The 19577-nt window shown below is 51.2% G+C and overlaps 1 protein-coding gene across 3 annotated transcripts in view; it reads right to left on the minus strand.

The window, feature by feature from the left end:
- Positions 1-24: 24 nt before the first annotated feature.
- Positions 25-19577, minus strand: part of NPLOC4 (NPL4 homolog, ubiquitin recognition factor) — a 57898-nt gene continuing 38345 nt past the window's right edge. For all 3 annotated transcript variants that reach the window (XM_073236108.1, XM_073236107.1, XM_073236109.1), the window contains 5 exons: positions 10698-10769; positions 7844-7939; positions 6553-6669; positions 4932-5034; positions 25-1899 (listed from right to left, as the gene is read on the minus strand). In XM_073236108.1, coding sequence (XP_073092209.1) covers positions 1742-1899; positions 4932-5034; positions 6553-6669; positions 7844-7939; positions 10698-10769 — 546 coding nt within the window. In that variant the 3' untranslated portion in view covers positions 25-1741. The remainder of the gene's footprint in view (positions 1900-4931; positions 5035-6552; positions 6670-7843; positions 7940-10697; positions 10770-19577) is intronic.

Genomic DNA, 19577 nt, shown 5'->3' on the forward strand with positions numbered 1-19577 from the left:
CAAAGGGTGACTCAAAACCAGAAACAGAGAAATTACAATGCTTTTTCTTTAGCTAAAAAACAGCAGAAAAAGAATCACGCAGATGCCACAGCTTCAGAGTGAAGGAGATAGTGGAAGAGAAAAGGAAGCGGGCGTGGTGGACAAAGGCAAGAGCAAGCAGGAGAGCCCTTCCATGGGGACCGGCAGCGAGGCCTCAGAGGTTGGCGCCCTCCGGCCCTCCCCCCAAGCGGGGAGACAGCAGGGGTGCGGCACGGGGCTGAGGGACACCGTGCCCATGCGCACCCTCACATCTGATCATGGAGCAGACAGGAAGGGGCTGGAGCTCTGCTGGCGCAGCTGCCCAGAGCAAGGCCAGACAGTCCCAGCAGCCAGGCTGGGAGACGCGCGAGCGGGCGCAGAGCTTCGGACGGCTCCTCCGCCTCTCCTGGCCCTCCAGAACTGACAGCCCTGCCCTGGCCAGGCCCAACCCTCACCATGAGAGGCCCACACTGCTCTCTTACCCACAGCCTGCCCTTCTGCTTCCAGGGCAGATGTATGAAGTCCCCGGCATGGTCATGTTAGCGCTAGCCTCTCCTGTGGGTGCAGTGCAGCTCAGAGTCAGCTCTGGTTAAGGCAAAGGGGCATCAAGATGCCCACAACTCCCGGGGCAAGGGCCAGACCACAGCCTAGTCACAGAAGAAATCAGGGACCCCAGGGCACATGTGCAAAGTCAAACCATGACCTCTGTCCTAGGACAGCCCATACCTCACACCATCAGCAGTGCCAACTCTCCGATGCCCCCGTGAGCTGTCCCATGTGGCCCTCGCAGCAGGCATTGCCCCTACCCTTCATCTGAAACTGTCTCAGGGGCCAGCAGGACAACGGGAAGGTACAGTGTGCAGGGCCAAGGGGACCAGAGCCGCTGCCCTGCTCGGCGGCAGCCCCTCTGCACTCCTGCTGGGACTGGCGTGTCCGCAGCGTTGTGGCTGGGCGGCCAGGCAGAAGTCTCAGGCACTGAGGTTTACTTCTGAGGACAACTGACGGTCGGCCTCATCTACACTCAGCCACCCTGCACACATCCGCAGGGACTCACTGAAGGTGGGGGAAGGAAGTGGACACTAGTCTCTCTCTCTCTCTCTCCCCTTTTATGCAGTTTTTATCTTAAAAAAAAAAAATAAATAGTCTCCTGGGCAGGAATTACTGGTAACTGTTATTACAACCAATGCAGACTTTCCAAGTCCCACCTGGATGTGGGGTGAGAGCAGGAAAAAGGGTGGGAAGATTAATCTGCAGATGGAGGAGACCGGGGCTGGGGAGCCCACAGCCGCTCGCCATAGCAGCAGGGGAGGGAGGGGCCCTCACAGGCAGGCTCGGCCCGAGGCCCACCCAACACCAGGGAGGGGCAAGAACAAAAAGCATCCAAAAGGAAGGAAAAAGAACGCTGGGAGGCAGCAGCAAGCCCTCCCCGCGCCCGCCAGCTCCAGGCGATGACTGAGGCACCCCGTCCTTCTACCACCAAGGGGCTTGTGCATCCAGGAGAGGCTGCCCTGCACCTCCACCAGGAGCCGGGTTTCATCCCGCACGGCTGCAGCCTGCCTCCCTACCTCCAGCGAGGCAGCTGGTGCCAAAAGCTCCATGGGTCAGAGACCCTGGGCCACCAGCCCACCCTGCCCTTCAGGGCTGCCCACAGTGGGCATGGTCACGTCGATCCTGGCTTCAGGGAGAGCAGGGCGACCCAGTCCCGCTGGCGGGGCCTGGAGCCCTAGGTCCTAGGAAGGCTGCACATCTCGCAGTGGCCGGTGCCCGGCTGGTTCATGAAGGTGCAGTGCTGGCAGGCCCACATGGAGGCTGTGGCGGTGTGCGTGGAGCCCCCAACGGCTCCGAACTCATGGAGGCCTGGAAGGGGCACGCCGACTGTGCCTGCAGACCGGGAAGAGAGGCAAGTGTTCAGCATTTCTGCATGGCCAAGAAGTCATCTGTCCATGTCCGTTACAGCTTGTGGAGAGAAATGGGAGCTAAAAGCAACATCCACAGGAATGGACGGACGGGGCTCTGGGACCCCCCCGCGGTGGGTACCCTGCTCACACACAGAGCCCTGCCAATACAGCTGTCAGCTGCGACCCACGTGGTCCACCCGCCTGCCCCCTTGCTGTACCTCCCCTCTTACTGCTGAGTGGGGTACTCTGGGTGAACAGCCACAGCCTATCCATCCCCTCTTGACGAGCATTCGATCATTTCTAGTTTTGAGCTGTTATGAACAAGCTGCCACAAATATTCCCGCACAAAGGTTTGTGTGCGCCTGTTCTCCCGTCTCTTGAGTAAAAGCCTAGGAAGGGCTTCCTGGGTGACGACTGCCCTGTGATGTTTCGAAGACACCACCAGGCTGTGTGCACTCTCACCAGGGCACGCCAAGGGCCCAGCTGCTCCACGAGCTGCCCAGCACATGAAAACTGTTGGCGTCCCATCATTGCTGTGCTATGAGCATGTCATGTGCCTCATCTGCTTTAGTCTGCGTTTCTCTCATTATATAGAACCATTCCTCTCTCTCTGTCACCCAGCCTTTACTCCTGCTCTTTGTTTTGATTATTAAGGGATTCTCTATATATTTAGATATGAGTCCTAGATCATACATACATGTCAAGCATTCTCTCCCAGTCTGTGCTTTTCCATGTTAAGTATTCCATTTGTTCAAGGCCGACTGACCTCTGTCCTATCACAAGACCCCGCATCCCGCCTAAAACAACCTCTGCCTACCCCAAAGTGCTGAAGATAAGTCACCTTGTCGTTTTAAATAAATGCTTTTTAGTTTTAGCTTTTACCATGATGTCTGTGACCCACGTGAGCGGATCCTTGTATCTAGTGTGTACTGCAGCAGTCAGCATTCCCTCTGAACAGACAGATAACCACAGTTTCATTCCACTTCCTTGACAAGGCTGTCTTCCCCCCATCTGAGTGTCAGCTGCCGTGTCGTCACCAGTCCCAGTCCTCCATCTGGCCCACCAGGCTATTATTCTTACACCAATACCATCCTGTCTTAAATCACTATTTTTTCTTACACCAATACCATCCTGTCTTAAATCACTGTAGCTTTACAGTTTTGAAATCAGATGGTACATGCTCTCCAACTTTTTTGGTCCTTTTCAAGATTGTCTTCTAGGGCCTCTGCATTTCCAGATAAATTTTGTATCTTATTTTTGACCTGCCCCCCTCATCCCCAAATCTCTGAGGATTTTGATTAGACTGTACTGATCAATTTGGAGGAAAATCGACATCTTAAAAGTGTACTGAGCCTTCCAACCAAGAAAGATGGTATTTCTTTCCATTTACTTAGTACTTCTTTTGGCAAAATGCTAGCTTTCCTCAAAGAGCTAAGTCTTACGCGGCTTCCATTAGATGTCTCCTTAGGTGCCTTGTGTCTTACGATGCAAAGTGAGCACTGCTCACCAACGAGGAGCTCCCCTGGAAGAAGCTGCAGGCGGCAGTCCCGACTCTGGCTGCTGCTGCGGGACTCATGCCTGGCACAGCCGGGGCTCCCCACCCTTGCGGCCCCAGCTCCTACAAGCTCTCTAGCTTTAGGTTCCCATTTAGTGGAGATGGTGAAAACATGCTAAATGCTCAGAATGAAGCCTTTCAGATGTAGTTTTCCTTTCGCCCAACCAGGATAATGCATTTCCAGGACAACCTCCTGGCCTGCAGGCCCCGTGAAGCTTCTCTGCACCCTCAGTCTCTTCTGGTAGTCTTTCTGGGACAAGAGAAAAGACTCCAAAACATTAATGCCTGCTGCAACCAATGTTCCTGTGGGAAGGATCAGAAAATAACCCTGGCGTAGGAGTGGGGAGAGCCTGCTGCCTGGGAGAGTTATCCCATGTGCTAAGCACCGCTGGCCACCACCACACCACAGCCCCCCGAGGACCTGAGGTTGCAGGGTGTCACTTCAAGGAATCTGGTGGGAACAACTCACGCTGTCCCAGAGTGTCTGAGCAGGACTTCAGAACATGGGGCAAGCAGCACAGTCTGCACGTCTGGCCAGCCATGGTCCCAGCCAGGTGTGGTTTTTGGAACTGTACACAATGGAAGCGGAACAAAAAGCTCCACACCACCAATACTAAGGCCCTCAGGCCACTGAGCTTCTAGGTATTTCAGCACAGAAAGAGAACAGGAACTCTCCACGAGGCTCCCTTGTGGCTTAGATTCCACTGAAGGCTTTCTTTGCTATTGGCTCTAAGATCTACCCACTATTTTGAGAAAATGGTATAAACATTTTTTGATATTATTTTCAAGGATGTCTTACGAGGGCATCCAGTGTTTCTCAAAGAAACAAGGAGAGGAGTCATGAACCCTGCCTGCTGTTTTGCATTCTGGGCCTGACGGACCCTTGCAGGGCATGAGCCCGGTGCAGCTGCGTGAGCGTGCCAGCCCCAGAGCGACAGGCTGCAGGCCCTCACTAGGTGGCACTGTGAGTGAACCAAGCTCCTGGAGAGACAAGGTCCCCACATTCTGCTCTGTAACTTCTTTCCTCCCTATCAATCAAGAAAGCTCTGAGGACTGGCAGGAAAAGGGGAGAAAGAAAAAGCCTGAGGAGACCAAAAGGGCTCCATACTCTCAACACATATGTGAATGTAGTTTCTGTTTATCTAATACAACTTTCAGATTGTTCCCAAGAGGCCTGAGACGAGTGGATCTGGTGTACACACACGTAAGAATTCAGAGCTCCACACCGGCCATCTGTGGACTTCACAGCACGTAAGACAAGCAATGAGCAGCCCCTGGGGCCTGGCAGAGGTCAGCTGTGCCTAATCGCTCACAATGCCCAGCAGAATGCGTCCGGGTCAGGTTTCTAGGCTGCAGGAAGTACTGGAGCCTTGCAGAGGAACACATGTCCAGACCTCTGGGCTCTGGCAACGGAGCACGAGGCCGTGACCCCTGGGGCCAAGAACAGCGAGGACACTCACTGCACAGCTGCTCAACGGTGGCCCACTGCTCGGACTTCTTCCACGTCTGGGCAAGCCCTTCATTTCTGGTCCTCACGGCCTCCAGCAGCAAGCTGATGCTGTCCTGCAAGAAGCCAAGACAGAAGGTTCCAACTTTCTCTGCGTCTGGTGGTCAGACTTTTCTTAATAGGTTTCCTCTTCCCCAACATGAAGACATACTTTAAGGGGATTTTTACTAACCTCACAGGCTGACACTATGAAATGCAAAATATACACTTGGGTCTATAAATACAAGTGCTAAAGTGAGATAAAATTTAAATTCCTACCAAATAGCCGCAACCTGGCTGCTGTACCACTGTTACAAGGGACGTGTGCTCAGGTGCTGGGTCATCACAGCTCGTGTCCCTCCTGCCAGAGGCTCAAGATTAGTGGGCAGGGGCCCCATGGCTCAGAAGTCTGTCCTTTCCCCTCATATTCTCCCTCTGTCTTCTCAGCCATGTCTTTAAAATGCACTCTATACCCTAGGCCTTTAGAGTTGAAGTGCAGAGAACTGAAATAGTTCATATAACTAGAGATTCATAAAGCCTTCAGGGAGTTAGCTCTCAGTACCTACAGAGTAAGTTTTCTAACGAGTGACTGTAATTACCGGGCATTTACCAGCAAGGAGGCCCCACTGAGAAGCCAGCTTTCCCCACCTGTCCAGCTGGACAGGCAGCGGCTGACCCTTTGGTCAGAGGTGCAGCAATCTAGGCTTCACAGGGAAAGCATAAGCCAGTGGGACTCTCAGGGGGCCTGGTGTCAAGTATCAGCAGTGGGTAGTTTGTGAACGAAATACAGACACACGGTAAACCCAGCAGGATAAAACACAAATGGCGACAGGCCACCTGACCTGGAAGAGCAGAGGGGAGGGGGGCCTCCATTCTATTCTATTACCTCTGGGGAGGCACACTGACTCAGGGACGCAGGGGCTCAGAAAAGAACTCCCTCCTCTCTCTCTGGAATTTCCTTGGGTGTCAGGCAGAGAAAAGGCCAAAGGCCAGGGTACCCACAACATGGCACGTGCCAGGGGCCTGGCTAGAGCCACTGGCTGCTGTTCCCACACAGAGACAGCAACTGCTAACTGGGACACCTGCCCTCTTATCCCCTGGCAGTGTGTCTTAATGCCACCTGTGCAGCTGTGTACTTGGGATCTGGGTGCTGCCCAACCTGCTGGGCCAACGTGGTAAAACCAGTCAGTTTGGGAGGAGGTGAGACACATTAAGCGGCAGAGGCTGTGATTCTGAAACAGGATGGAAGGACTTAAAATTGTTGGGCCTCTCATGTTCCATGACAGAAGACACAGAGCTAGACCACCTCTGCATTTGTTTTTTGATTCTAATGAACAAACCTCTACACATCATGGGGGAGAGGGGGCTGCAGACACCTAGGAAGTTGTTTCAGTGCAAATGATAAAGGTGAAAAATTCATATTTCTACCCATAACTCCCTTGTGAAGAGACTGCCCACAAGATGCAGTAGGACTTCGGCCCAGCCCTCAGCTGCACTTGGCTTCGTGATGGAAAGGAAGCACCTCTTCACAGTCAAAGCCCACCTGGGCCAGAGCCAGGCACTCTACCCACAGCCATGCACACTCAGGCCTGTACCTGCAGAGGCATTACTTCGTTGGTGACCAGAAACAGCAGGAGGTGGAAATCCGAGACAGTATCCAGGAATACGGATGAGGTATTCTGGGACAAATAGGTGGCCAAGCTATGGAAGTCCTAGAACGATGGGGCAGAAGAGAAGAACAGACGTGAACATCCCATTACAATTCCGCATTGCCAGGCCCGGAAGACAGCTGCTTTCCTCCTGTGACGGAGTGGGACACAGCACTGATGGCCACTTCTCTGACTGCTAAGGGGACCCAGGGACGGAGGGACACACAGCTGCAGAATAAGCTGTGGCCCTCTTCTCCCAGGAAAATGCTCTCAGTACATCTGACCAAGAAGTGTAAGAAAGCAGGTTTACAAAGCTGTCCCAGCTGTGAGACACGTTCAAACAGACTAGGGACACCCCTTCTCTCCAGGGGGCCGCACTGGGGCCAGGAGTCCTGCCTGCCTTTCCGGCCTGGTTGCACGTTGACCAGGGCAGCATGGCGGTCAGGAGGAAATGCCTGTGTGTGCGCACAGGGGATCACGCAACCACAGAGGAAATTCCAGAGAGCCCCCTGAAGAGCGGCTCTGCACCTCCAGGAGTGGCCCGAGTCCCTGTGCGGATGGGCAGAGAAGAGACAAAGCATCACAGAGGTTTGGTGAATGAACACTGCTTCAGAAGAAAATCCTATTTTCTGCAATACCTGGTAACAAGTTAGGATCTAAGAGCCAATGTGTGTTCATAGACAACCTATGTGGCACGTACAGGCAGCCACAGCAATTCTGGCCTGGCCTTGTCCGCCAGTGAGTAAAGGCCGTAACTGAGGAGGTGATGAGTGAGATTAGCACCAGGTACCAGAAAAACCAGGCTGCGAAATGCCCACACAGCTCCGGCAGCGCCTGAGAAATGCAGCGAGTTGGCAAGACAGGGCCAGCACAGAGCAAACAGTGGTGCCAAGGCAGCTCCACAAAGAGCGCTCCTGACAATCAGACACTAAAACAGCTGTTGGAAGAGGACATAAGGTGACAAATAACTTTTGGGGAGAAGAAAGAAGAAGTCGGCTGAGAACGGTCCTTCTAGCAAACCCAGATGCTCACGGGGATTTGCCTTTGTGGTGCCCGTCATCCTCGGCCCCGGACAGGGTACCGCAGCCCGCAGGGTCTCAGGAACGGCCTAGCTGGGCTCTGTCTTAAGAATGAATCAGGAGAGTTTGAAGGCTTGGGCTTTCGGGAAGGACAATACAGACACTAGAAAACAAGTAGTAGTTACTTTAAATTATGTTTTTAAAAACAAAAAGCTTACCTGTGTCTCACCCAACACATCCCGGTTTTCAATAGGAAATGGATTTTGTGAAATAGAAAAAGTATAAACTGGATCCTTGGGGAAAGTTGTTGTGATCTAATAAACAAAAACACAAACCGAAGATCAATTGTGCTAAACGTACTGTGGGTAGCCCTCCAGTGCCCAAAGCAACCCTGAGCATCCCCCCTCCCCACACCCTGAGCTACTCATAGCAGCAGCATCCTAGCAGCTCTACACTGAAGGGAACAGTTAAACTATTAGTGTGACCCTTAGCTGAACATTCTCAAAGTTCAACTCTGGAAAGCGAACTAAAAAATTATTTTTATTCTCATTTTTAAGGTCGTAGCCCACATGGGTAGTTCCTGTACGCCAGCTCCTTCGACACCTAACTCAAGCCCCACAGCACCACACGGGGCACAGCTTCCACTTGGCGAGCCGTGGATGGATGACAGAGACAACGTTGAGAAGGTGAGGTGCCATCTCAGCAACTGACACTGTCATTGTCACTCGGCCTGCAGGACACAGCACGATCAGCCTGGGTGGTCTCGAGAGGCACAGCAACCTCCAGTGAGCTCACTAGGGCCCTTCGAATTCTCCACCACTGCCCCATGCAGTGGGGTGTCCAGGCAGGAAGACCGAGGCCCTTGAGGTGCAGGGCACCACGCTCCTGCTCTCCCCTGGAGACAGACTGGAGTCAGGAACCTGTGTCCCAAGGGGAGCCTAAGCCCTTCATTTGGCACAGACATGCTTTAGTGACCAGAGAGTGCATTTAAACCTAACACATAATCAATAGAAGCTACAGGGACAGTCTAAGTGTGCAAGAATCAATACAGACACAGCTTTTCATTTCTCCTGGCAGACACCCCTCCCCAAGCAAGTCCCCCAGCGTGAGCCATCAACCACTTTTCGGTTGACACAGCTCTTCCTCTAAATATGACACCAGCGGCAGCAGATGACACTCACCCAGATTTAGGGTAGCTATTCTGGTTCCTCTGGGACTATTTCTAAAGAATGAAAACATTGTTCTGGTCTGTTTTCTACATCAGCAAAGGCAGCACACAGTTTCAGGTCCGCTGGCCCAGGACGAGCTGCGACTGTGCCCGCATCCTAAAGGATGCACTGAGCCGCCAGCTGCATCCCAGATCTCAGCCCCACGGGCCTTTTATTGACAAAACTGTGTAGTCGTGTGGACTGGAGCTACAGTGCCACATACCATCTGCGTGGCCTGTCAGCTATGATCCTAGGCCTTTCTTCACCTGTAAGATAAAGATGCCCTGAATGCCTAGGCCCCCAACACTGCTTTAGGATTACAATGCCCAGACACGCAAAGCCCCAGAACGGCCGGCACACCCGGGGCCGAGTCTTGAGGCTGTCATGGTTCTAAAGAGTGGAGGGGCTGTCCATGCTGCACAAAGGCCTGTGGCCCACTCAGGTCCTTCCCTCTCGGGAGCCCGAAGGAGTAGAGCTCGGCAGGAACAGGATGCGCACCAGCAAGTAAGGAAGCGCTTGCACCTATGACCGCCCCATGGAGAGGGAGAGCCAAGACTCACACAGGCAGTCTCTGAATACCGACACCTGGGGAGGGGATGCAGGGCTTCCAATACCCCATCTTGTGCTTAAACCCTCTCCCTAACTAGCCTGTCTCGGGTCATCTATCTGGCACCCAGACGCCTCCAGAGCACCTCCACAGAAGCCCAGGGAACATGGCCCACCCTCTCCCAACTAAACAGCTGCCTGGTCACAAGGTCTGAGGACATCAGACAGCCTGGGTCAGGGACCAGGTGAGGGGCTGAGCACACCTGTCTGGGTACCTGCTCTCAAAGGACTATTCAGCCTCTGTCGCCAGGAACAGGAACAGGAACAGAGAGAGCAGCTACCACAGAGCAGCAGGTTCCGGCAGCAACCACGTGCTACCATGGCAGGACTTCATGAAGAAGGGCTGAGCTCCTTTACACAGGGAGGGTGGGGCTGCTGGAGAGGAGGCAAAGCTGGCTTCGCCTCACGCAGATGCCTCCTACGTGTGTGCCATCAATCTGTTCTCATCTTAATTACACCCTAGGTAGTCTAAAACACAGATGCCTTTGCGGCCTAGGTAATAAATATGTTCTTGGAAGCTGTCATTTGGAAGGGAGCATCGACAGGCCCAGCTCAGGGGACCTGCTGCTCCAAATGCAATGGTACTTTACAACCTGAACCACATGTCCTCCCCAAGTCCAAGTGCAGCCTGAACGAATGCTGGCAGGCAGCAGTTAGGAAATGTGCCGCCTCCCGCCCCTCTGGACAGAGCTCCGACTCTGCTGCAAACGTTTTGGGCTCCCGTCCTGCAGCACTCCGTTGCCCTATGGCCTGAGGCCACATCTCCACCACTAGAGAAGCCTCCAGAAAGGAGCTGAGATTTCAGGGAAGATGCGCTGGCACCAGACCCCTTCTTGGCTCCTAAAATTCCACCCAGGAAACTGCACTATGCTCTCATGCAAGGACTGTCCTGGCTGTGCCTCCTAGGAACCAGCCCGGCCAGGCAGCGGAGCTGTGACCAGGGCAGCATCTGTGCCCACCACACACATGCCCATGCTGGGGCTCACTGACTTCCAGAGGCTGGTTGGCCAGGTTTAGTTTACAAGACGTTAACACTTAAAGTTCTTAAGGAAATAACAAGACTGAAACTAAAAAAATCGCCCTTAAAATTGCAAGCTTTTCAGGGTTGCCAGCTCAGCAATTCAAGCCCCTCCTGCATGCCTGTCCTGCACCAGGCGGAGGCCGCTGTCAAGCTGCAAGGCGCCCTCACAAGGACACCGTGAGCAGCCCCGACCCCCACTGTGAGCCGAGGCGGGGTGGGGAGGTGACACACACTCACATCTATGATCAGGTACTCCACGGGCAGGGGGCGGGCCAGCTGGGTGATCTCGTTGCCAAACTTGTCTATGTCCTGAAACAGAAAACGAAGGTGGACGGCATGAGTGAAGGTTTGTTGGCCAGTGACATGCTGGTCTCACCTTGTAAATTATGATTTTTGTTGGAATGTATGAAAGCAGAAAGGAAAATGTGGACATTTTTGCAAAGAACCCACCTTTCATCATTTCTTGGAGCTCTTTACGATGGCCATAACCTTGGAAAGCAGCTGGGCTCCTGGCTGAGAAGGTGTCTCCACTGGGAGCCACTCCAGCCCTGCCCATGGCCTGGCATGAACACTGCCCGCAGCCCAGCCCAGGGCCCCGCAGGCCACATCTGTGCCTCTCTCCACAGTCCATGGCCTCCAAAGCCAAGTCTGAGTGCTAACTCTTAACAATTTTACTCATACCTCTGAAAACCCAACTTTATGGGAACTTAATACTTGTGTGTCAAAAAAATAAACACATACAAATGAGTACACATACAAATATGCAGACACACAGAAAACTCTCACTGCCGATCTGTTGAAGTCTAAATTTGTTTTGCTTTGTCTAACGCACAGAACATGAAGTTTAATTATGGGGAAAAGTGGCCAGCATATGTTCATTAATCATAAAATGACAATTAGATCTGATTTATGTCAGACACACTGAGTTCAAACAGCTCTAGAAATAAATTCATATGAGCCAATGCTTTTCATTAAAGATTCTGCAAGAGGGGCTAATGTTTTCTACCTAAATCATCACTTAACAATATATAAATCATTCACGGAGTCACATGTAAATCATACATCCATTAATTACCAATTATGGGGCCTTACATAAACATTTATGTTTATTAAAGCATACAGATCCACAGGGACAACAGGTGGATCTCTCTGAGGGGTGCAGGGTGTTGCAAGGCCGCCCCTGCACTCCCCAGGACGTCAGAGGACCATGCCATCCTGGGACACAGCCTTCAGTCTGCTCCGTACTCACACCAAGTCCAGTATTCTAACAGGGAGCCCAGAGCCCCATTTGGCCCTGGTCCTTCTGTTTAGAAATTCAAATTTCTAGCCTGCAATGCATCTCGGTCTATCCATACCTTCCTTACCTGTCTCTGTAACCTAGAGTAGCCAAGAAGAACCTGCCCCTTTGCCCTCCAAGAAAATGGTCCAAATACATGCAACCAGCTAGCTACACCAGGGGCATTAGCACCCACCAAAGGACAGAGTCCTGGAAGCGCCACACAGCTCCGTCTCGTGCCTTCCTCTGAAGCTACAATTACTTTCCACTCCACTTGGGTCAGTCACTTGTCCTTCCCTGTGACAGGTGGCTGCCCTGTGCTCGTCTCTACAGCAGCCAGGTGGAACATAGCTTTCCATGACTCCACCGGCTTTGACAGGGGCAATCCGAGATATCAACCTGATAAGTGGGTCCTGGGGACCGAGGAAGCAGCAGTTTCTTAAAGGAGGAAATATGGTAGGAGGCGGGAATCAAATCTAATCAAACGAAATCACCATTTCCAAAAATACAGACTTGCCCCTACAAGAAATAATGTGCAACAAATCACACATAATTAGCCCATCTGGAATTCATCTCCAAATCTAATGAAGCTCGGATATGCAGAAACATTTTTCTAGCACCTGTTCACTCTAATCTTCCTCTCTAGGGATTTTTCTTGTTAAATGCCCCTCTATCTTTTTTTGTGTGTCCTGCTATTCTCTTTCAGATTTAACTATCCAAATGCACCTTTCAGCTCCCCAGGAAAATAAAGGTGTTGCATCCCTCTCTCTTCCCTAGGGGAAAAAACAGGTAACTTGTCTCTCTCCCCCATGCCTTCACTCAAATGTGTTTGGCAACCAATCCCTGGCCCTACACACCATTTTAAAAGGCAATTACTTTTTATGTGCGTTAGTGGATGTCAGGTTGAACACTCAGAGGAAGACGTCTTACTTCTAAGTCTGGCAGCTGTCAAGGTGTCAGCAGTTTTATCTCCACCTGCAGCAAAACACTGGGCGAGTCCAAAATCGAGGTCCCCAAAGCCTCAGCACCTGCTATTGGCCACGTCTGGAAACAGCGGCACCACGGTTGTGACATCAAAGGGCAATGCAGGGATCTCTGCCTGTTAGCTCCAAGGCACAGGAGCTTTGTGCCAGGATAAGGGCAAACTCCAGATTGGGCGGCACCATCTTGCTTTGGAAAAGGCAAATGCGATCCTTAACATACTGCCTCTCTTTTTACGGAGCCGGCACAAAGAATGGCCAGCGACAGTCAGCAACGGGGCGGCTCCACGGCAGACATCACAGGACAAGGCAGGAAAAGACAAGGTTCTCAGAACCAAGTTCTGGAAGAATCATCATTTAGGAGAGGCCAGTGGACAAGCACCCACAGAGCGCCTGCATGTGCAGAGAGGCCAGACACTGCGTGCGTGTGGGCACAGGGTCCCCAATGCCTGGGGAGGGAATGAAGTGCTGCCAACATGAGCTTGTCTCCCTGAGATCTGAGAGCTGGTGAGGGGGGCAGTGTCAGAGACAGGGCCGTCCACAGAACTTGGGACCTTGGCATCAGAATGTGTACTGTGGTCCTTGGGGAGCCCTTGTGGCCACGGGCCCCTGCCCCGACAGCAGACTCATGCTGAGTGAGATGCCATCTCCAACTCCAGGGAGAGAATGAAAACTAAGCTTGAAGGTTTCAAGGACCACAAAGTCCTATTTCCTAAACCAGGATATGACACTGATAGGTTATTTAGAATCTCTTTTCTTTTTGGCAATTTCTTGATTAACTGATAAATCTGCCCGACTAACGCTAGAAGCAAATATAATCTCCTATGATTAAACACTTGTTTTAAAATGGTTGAAGAGTGCACGGTCTTGCCCTAACAGAAACAAAAATGTATTATGGGGCTGTAACAAATAGATACACAGGATGGATTATGGATCTCAATGTCAAATTAAATCATAAAAACACTATAAGAAAATGCAGGTAAATACACAGTTTAGGGGAAAAGAATTACTTTCCAAGTGTGATGACAAAGGCAGAAATTACAATGAAGATGGATGTTTGGAATCAGAAAATACTTCATCTTCTTAGTATGAAAAGTATAAAGAAAATGATAGCCTACGTGTTTGCAAGATATGACCAGAGGTTAATATATAAAGACCTCACCAATTAATGCAAATGTGACCGATCATTTCACAGACTCCTAAGTGCACAGAGGCAACGCACAAAGACAACAGTCACTGGGAGGCGGGGATGAGGAGACGGGCACCCCGGACTGGTCCGTAGCAGAGCCTGCAAGGGGCCTTGGAAGAGCTTTGGGAGAATGCATACAGCCCTTGAAATACGTTATCCCTGAACAAAAAAATGCTGGCTCTGGGAATTTGTCACCAGTAATTTAGAGCATGTGTGAGCTCATGCGGAGAGGAAGCTCCTGAATGGCCCACAAAGCTCGGCTGGCAAGCGCCAGATTCTAGGACGAGCCTGTGACCGGCTGAGGGCCAGGTCAGCAAACAAGGGCCATGGCAGGTGCTCCACAGACACTCAGAGAGCCCCTGTCCCCTCCACAGCCAGCTCCTTGAAGGATGATGCCCTCTCTCCACTGCAGCCACTTGTCAGTTGTCCCTACCCTCTCCACTGACCCCACACATACCCTTCATGCCAGGAAGCTACCTGATTGTTCCCTGCACCTGGGCCAGCTCCCTAAAAGCAATGTCTGTCTAGCAAGCTCTTCATCCTCTGAATAACCTCATTTCTCTCCTTAATTTCAGGGCTTTCTATGCAGATAACCTTGAGAATGGCATTCTCAGTCCACACTGCTCGACTGCCTTCCTGTGCTATACCTCAAACTTCACACAGGCACCTGAACGCACCCCTGTGCTGCCCTCTCTGCTGCTGACCGCAGCCTATGGCTCCAACACCCGCCACTTGCCCAGACTGCAGACTTGGTTCCATCCCAGGCTCCTGCACGACCTCTCCATCCCCACAGGCCTCAGGAAGCAGACACGCCACCTGGCTCAAGGCACCAGCCTTCTCACGGGCTCCCCAACTCCATGCCCAGAAGGCCTCTTTCCTGCACTCATGCCAGCCCCAGCCATCTCCCATCTTGCCTACACCCTCTCCCGGCCTAGCCACTGGCACTTGGTGCTGCTATTGCTAAAAAAGACTCCTGCCTCCGAGCCATTCCTCACACCACATTCAAAAGGAACATTCCAGAACCACCTTCCACCACTGCCTCTGTGGCCTCTCACGGCCCACCATACCCATCTTAAGCACACTCCAGCCCAAATGACCCTCAGGCCCCTGGCGTATGGCCCCTGGATGGGCTCCCACCCCACCTGGCTAACTGTCACATGCTTCAGGCCCAACAGCGCCACGCCAGGATCCCCAACAGTCACCACCAGACAGCCTGGGTGGAGGGCATCATGGGACCTGTTTACCACAGTCGTCCCACAGGACCCGGGCATGACACCAAGCAGGTATCCTGGTCTGGACAAAGAGGCTGCAGACTTCATGGCAGGGCCACGACAAGCTTCCCTATCCACATGTGCATGGGGGTGGCAGGAAACAGGTGAAGACTGCTACTGGGGGTCTACTTTCTTATTCACCTATAATTTCTGGTTTTCTATCATAAATGGACATCTGACTTCATAATAATGAAATGTCTTATGTGTTCATTTAGAGAATACTGGCACTCCTGTGATCACTAAAGATGTGTGTCTGAAACACGTGACACTGTGCCATGACTGCCCAGCTCCAGGACCTGCAGCTGGGAGCTCACTCCACAAACCTCCAACGCCACTCTCGCCTCAGGCTCAGCCGAGACCCTGGCTTCCTGTGAGCAAACTGGGCTTCAGTTCAAGCCTCTTCCATCCCCGCTGTCTGTCCCCCACCCACTGCCAGCTCTCTGAAGGCCCTAGAGCCCCCATGGCAGCCCCTGCCTTCTTACCACCAGTCACCCCTCTTTCCTGGGCATTGCCAGCAGTATATATCCTGCAGGTTATTTCTCTTGCATTAAAAAAACCTCAACAAGATGTCTTGATCCCACTGGTCCCTTCCTTAAACCCAGGCTAACCAGCCTCTTTGCCCTCAATGCAAGCTGCTCGTTAAGGCTCTGCTAGCTATGTGGTGCCAAGAGTGCCCCAATCTGGACTCACCAGCACCTTCGGCAAGGAAACTCTTCCTCTGCGTGGCACCCAGCTCCCTCTAAACTACCTGGGGGTGCACACTCTGTCTCTGCTCCAGGCCTCCCCTACAGCCACCCGCCCATGTAGGAGGCCTTGGGCTGGGCTGGCCCTTACCTCTCATGTCCACTGTCACATCACACCCCAATCTCTTCCAGGCTAGTGGTCCCAGACACTGTCAAAACACCATGACTGCAGGTCCACATAAGGGGCCATGTCACTCCCCTAAGCCACACCCTCCTGCCCTGGCTGATGACAGGGGCACCTGCATTGTGCCCAACACTGCAGTGGCTGCCGAGCCGCCGCAAAAGCAACCAGAAACAACTGAAGCGGCCACCGGCTGTTATGAACATACAGGCTGATTCAAACGACCTGGCCACATGCTCAGCGAAGGTACTCATTCATTCACAGTAATTACACTTTTTAAGAATGCATTTAAAAGAACAGAAACACAAACGAGAAGGAACCACGCTAGATGCAAACGGAGGTTATCACTGCTCATGTCTTCTGTCTCTGCAGAGCTCAAGTGTGCTTGCATGGGCACAGGTAACTCCTGCTGTTAAACTATAATGGAACGCAGGGAAAGCAGGAAGGGAACCCGCACACGCCCATCCACAGGTGCCCCCGCGTCAACCCACGCCAAGCACGAATTTCCTCAGGAAAAGCACCTGGCCTATAAATATGCCTCACGTGGGGCTCACGCTACTTCTTCACGTCACGGATCTCACGCGCCCTTCCCATCTGCACAGGGGATACTCCTGCCAGCCTCACAGGCTGTACCATCCTGCCCGGGACAGAGTGGGGACACGTGGCCCTCCTGACGGACCTCCCAGCTCTCTGCTCCTGTCCTCCATGTGAATGCACACACATGCATGACCATCTACATCTCTTTAAAAAACAAAAAGTCAATTGGGATAAATCACATATACACGTACATTTTTAATTTTACACCGTAATTTTTATCCCGCCTCTTTTAATAATTTTCAGACAACACCTTTAGTGATCACAATATTCCACCATATAAATGTATTATAATTTAATGCCCTTGTCACTGGGCTTTTAAATAGCTTCCAATTTCTGTTACCCCAGATAAGACCATGATGAACAACCTCAGACAAACACTGGTGCGAGTGCTTTTTACAATGTATATTTTAAATCCAACACCAAAGCCCACAGGAAGACTAAAAGGATTATTTCAATGCTTGCTTTCATAGGTCTCTTTGCGCAAACTGATTATTTTCCTGAAACATATGAGAAACGAGGGTCTCAAACCCTACAGGGCTATCAACAACCCCAGGAAGCACTTCTAGCCTGCTCTCACAACAGCCAGGAAGCAATCTAAGAAAATGGTGGTATGATTAAGGAAACAACACGTCCATGACAAAAGGGAACTCACCGCTTAACTTTAAGCAACTGATGAGCCATGGAAATAAAAAGCATGTTCCAACTGATAAAAGGATATTTACCAAAACAAAAAAAACTATAAAAAACCCACAACAAAGTCATGGTTAATGATGAAATCCTGAGGGCATTCATTTCATGATTAAAAACAAGACTATACATTCTGAAGCTCCAGCCAGCACGAGGAGCAAATGATTAGGAACGGAAAACCAGGACTGTCATTACTGGATAACATGCTTGTCTGTGTAGAAAACCCGAAGAGAATATATATATAAACCAGAGGAATGAATACAGCAAAGCTGAATTAAAAATATGTACCAGTTTCAATCACTTGACAAAGTGATTTTTAAAAGATGCTATTTGCAACATGCACAAACTATAAAGTACCTAGGGACAATCTAACAGTGACGGGCAAGACTTTCCGAGAGACAACGAGGAAAGTAACATGCGCACGGCACCTCCCACGCTCGGGGGCGATTCTGCAGCAAACGGGGCTCACGAAATCCTCACGAGACCTGTTTATTTTGAGGCAGCTTGCAAGCCAGTCCTAAAATTAATACGGAAGAGTGAAATGTCAGGAACAGCCTGGGCTCCTGGAAAGCAAGGTGGGGTGGGAGTAAGAGGTATAAAGAATGACAATAAGGTGATGAAGAGCGTGTGGTGCTAATGCTGGGTGAAGAAACACGGCCCGTGGAGTGGAATGGAGACAGAAACATGCCATGTTTGTGGAGACACCAATGACAGAGAAGCACCATAGATTCACAGGGGAAGAAGGGGCTTTTTCAATAAATGGGATTCAGAAGGTTGATTATCCACATGGTTAAAAAATATTAAGAAAGAAACCAGGTCCCTACCTCACACCAAACATCTAAAACAATTCAGGAGAACTAAGAACCTAAACATTTAAGACAAAATCATAAACCTCATAGAAGACAACAAACTATGTTTACTGTTCAAAATGCCAAACCACAAAGACAAGAGTCATAAAGCTAGCCTGAAACGCAAACCTCCTGCACCACATGACACTAGATCCTGGAAGGACAGCACACTAAGTTACACACCCAGCTGATGAAGGGTCAGGGTGCAGAGTACAGGGACTAAGATGAAGACAAAGCAACTGGGGGAGAAAAACAGGGATTGGACTGAACATGCACTTCACAGCCCATAAACAAACAAACAGGAGCCTGACCTCAAGGGTCGGAGCATTACAACTCCACGAAACACCATGTTGAAGCCTGAATGGGGGGTGTGACAGGGACACTTGTGGGCTAGTGGAGGTCAGTTCGGTACAACCAGGGTGCTGGGCCGAGGCTGACATGGGCAACCACACAGTGGGTCTCAGGCAGCTTCATGGGAGAGTGAGCACAGCAAGTCTCTGGGGGACAGGAAGGGCACCACTTCCCACCTACGGAGCACAGCAACAGGCGACACTACCTGGTTAGGAAAGCAACGCACAGGGCACGCGGAGGAGGAAAGGCAAAAGTCTCAGCATGACACTGAAAACCGCAGTCCCCTCCCGAGGGGGAGAGAAGAGGGAGAAGCAGAGGGGAGGGTCACAGGGGCTTCCAAGGCCACAGGAACGTCCTGGTCTTTAAACTCAGAGCAGAGACTCAGGGTTTGGTATTCTTTGTTCCTTAAACATATTTTATAAATAAATAAAATCTCTCATATGTACTCGATATTTAATTTTTAAAACTTTGAAAAGAGAACAGATGGGGGTTTGATTAATCAAGTGATGTGTTCATCCTTACTATGCATGGAAGTCTCTGGAGCATGTGCCAGGGTTGAGCCAGAGGCCCACGGCACTGCTCAAGTCCTCTAACGATGCCAGGCAGCCCGGGTGAAGAGCCTCAGCTATAAGACACATGCTGAGCTTCTCCGTGAGGACCCCAGCTGTCACCGCCCACAGACAGGCAAGCTGGTCCAAAAACGGTTAAATGAAACTCTCTAAATCTCAGGACAGCACCACCAGGTCTTAGGTTCTAAAAATGAGTCAGAACATTGATTTTGCATTATAAAACACTGTGTTACAAATGCACCTTGTTAGGTAGGAACTTGTGGGGGAGAACAGCTAACCCTCATGCTAATTTCTAGGTGTGATTTGATGTATGGACATTTAATAAGAGTTTACAGCTTGTGATTCTTCAAAGCATCTGACGCACAAACATGACCTGCCCACGGGCGAGGCCCGTGCTGGGAGCCAGATCACTTTCATTAAACACTACCGGAGAGAGGAGGGCTTGAGAGCTGCCTCCTCACAGACCACCATGGAGCACTCCCCCA

This window comes from Manis javanica, chromosome 4 (assembly GCF_040802235.1).
Source record: "Manis javanica isolate MJ-LG chromosome 4, MJ_LKY, whole genome shotgun sequence".
In the NCBI taxonomy this organism is placed as follows: domain Eukaryota; kingdom Metazoa; phylum Chordata; class Mammalia; order Pholidota; family Manidae; genus Manis; species Manis javanica.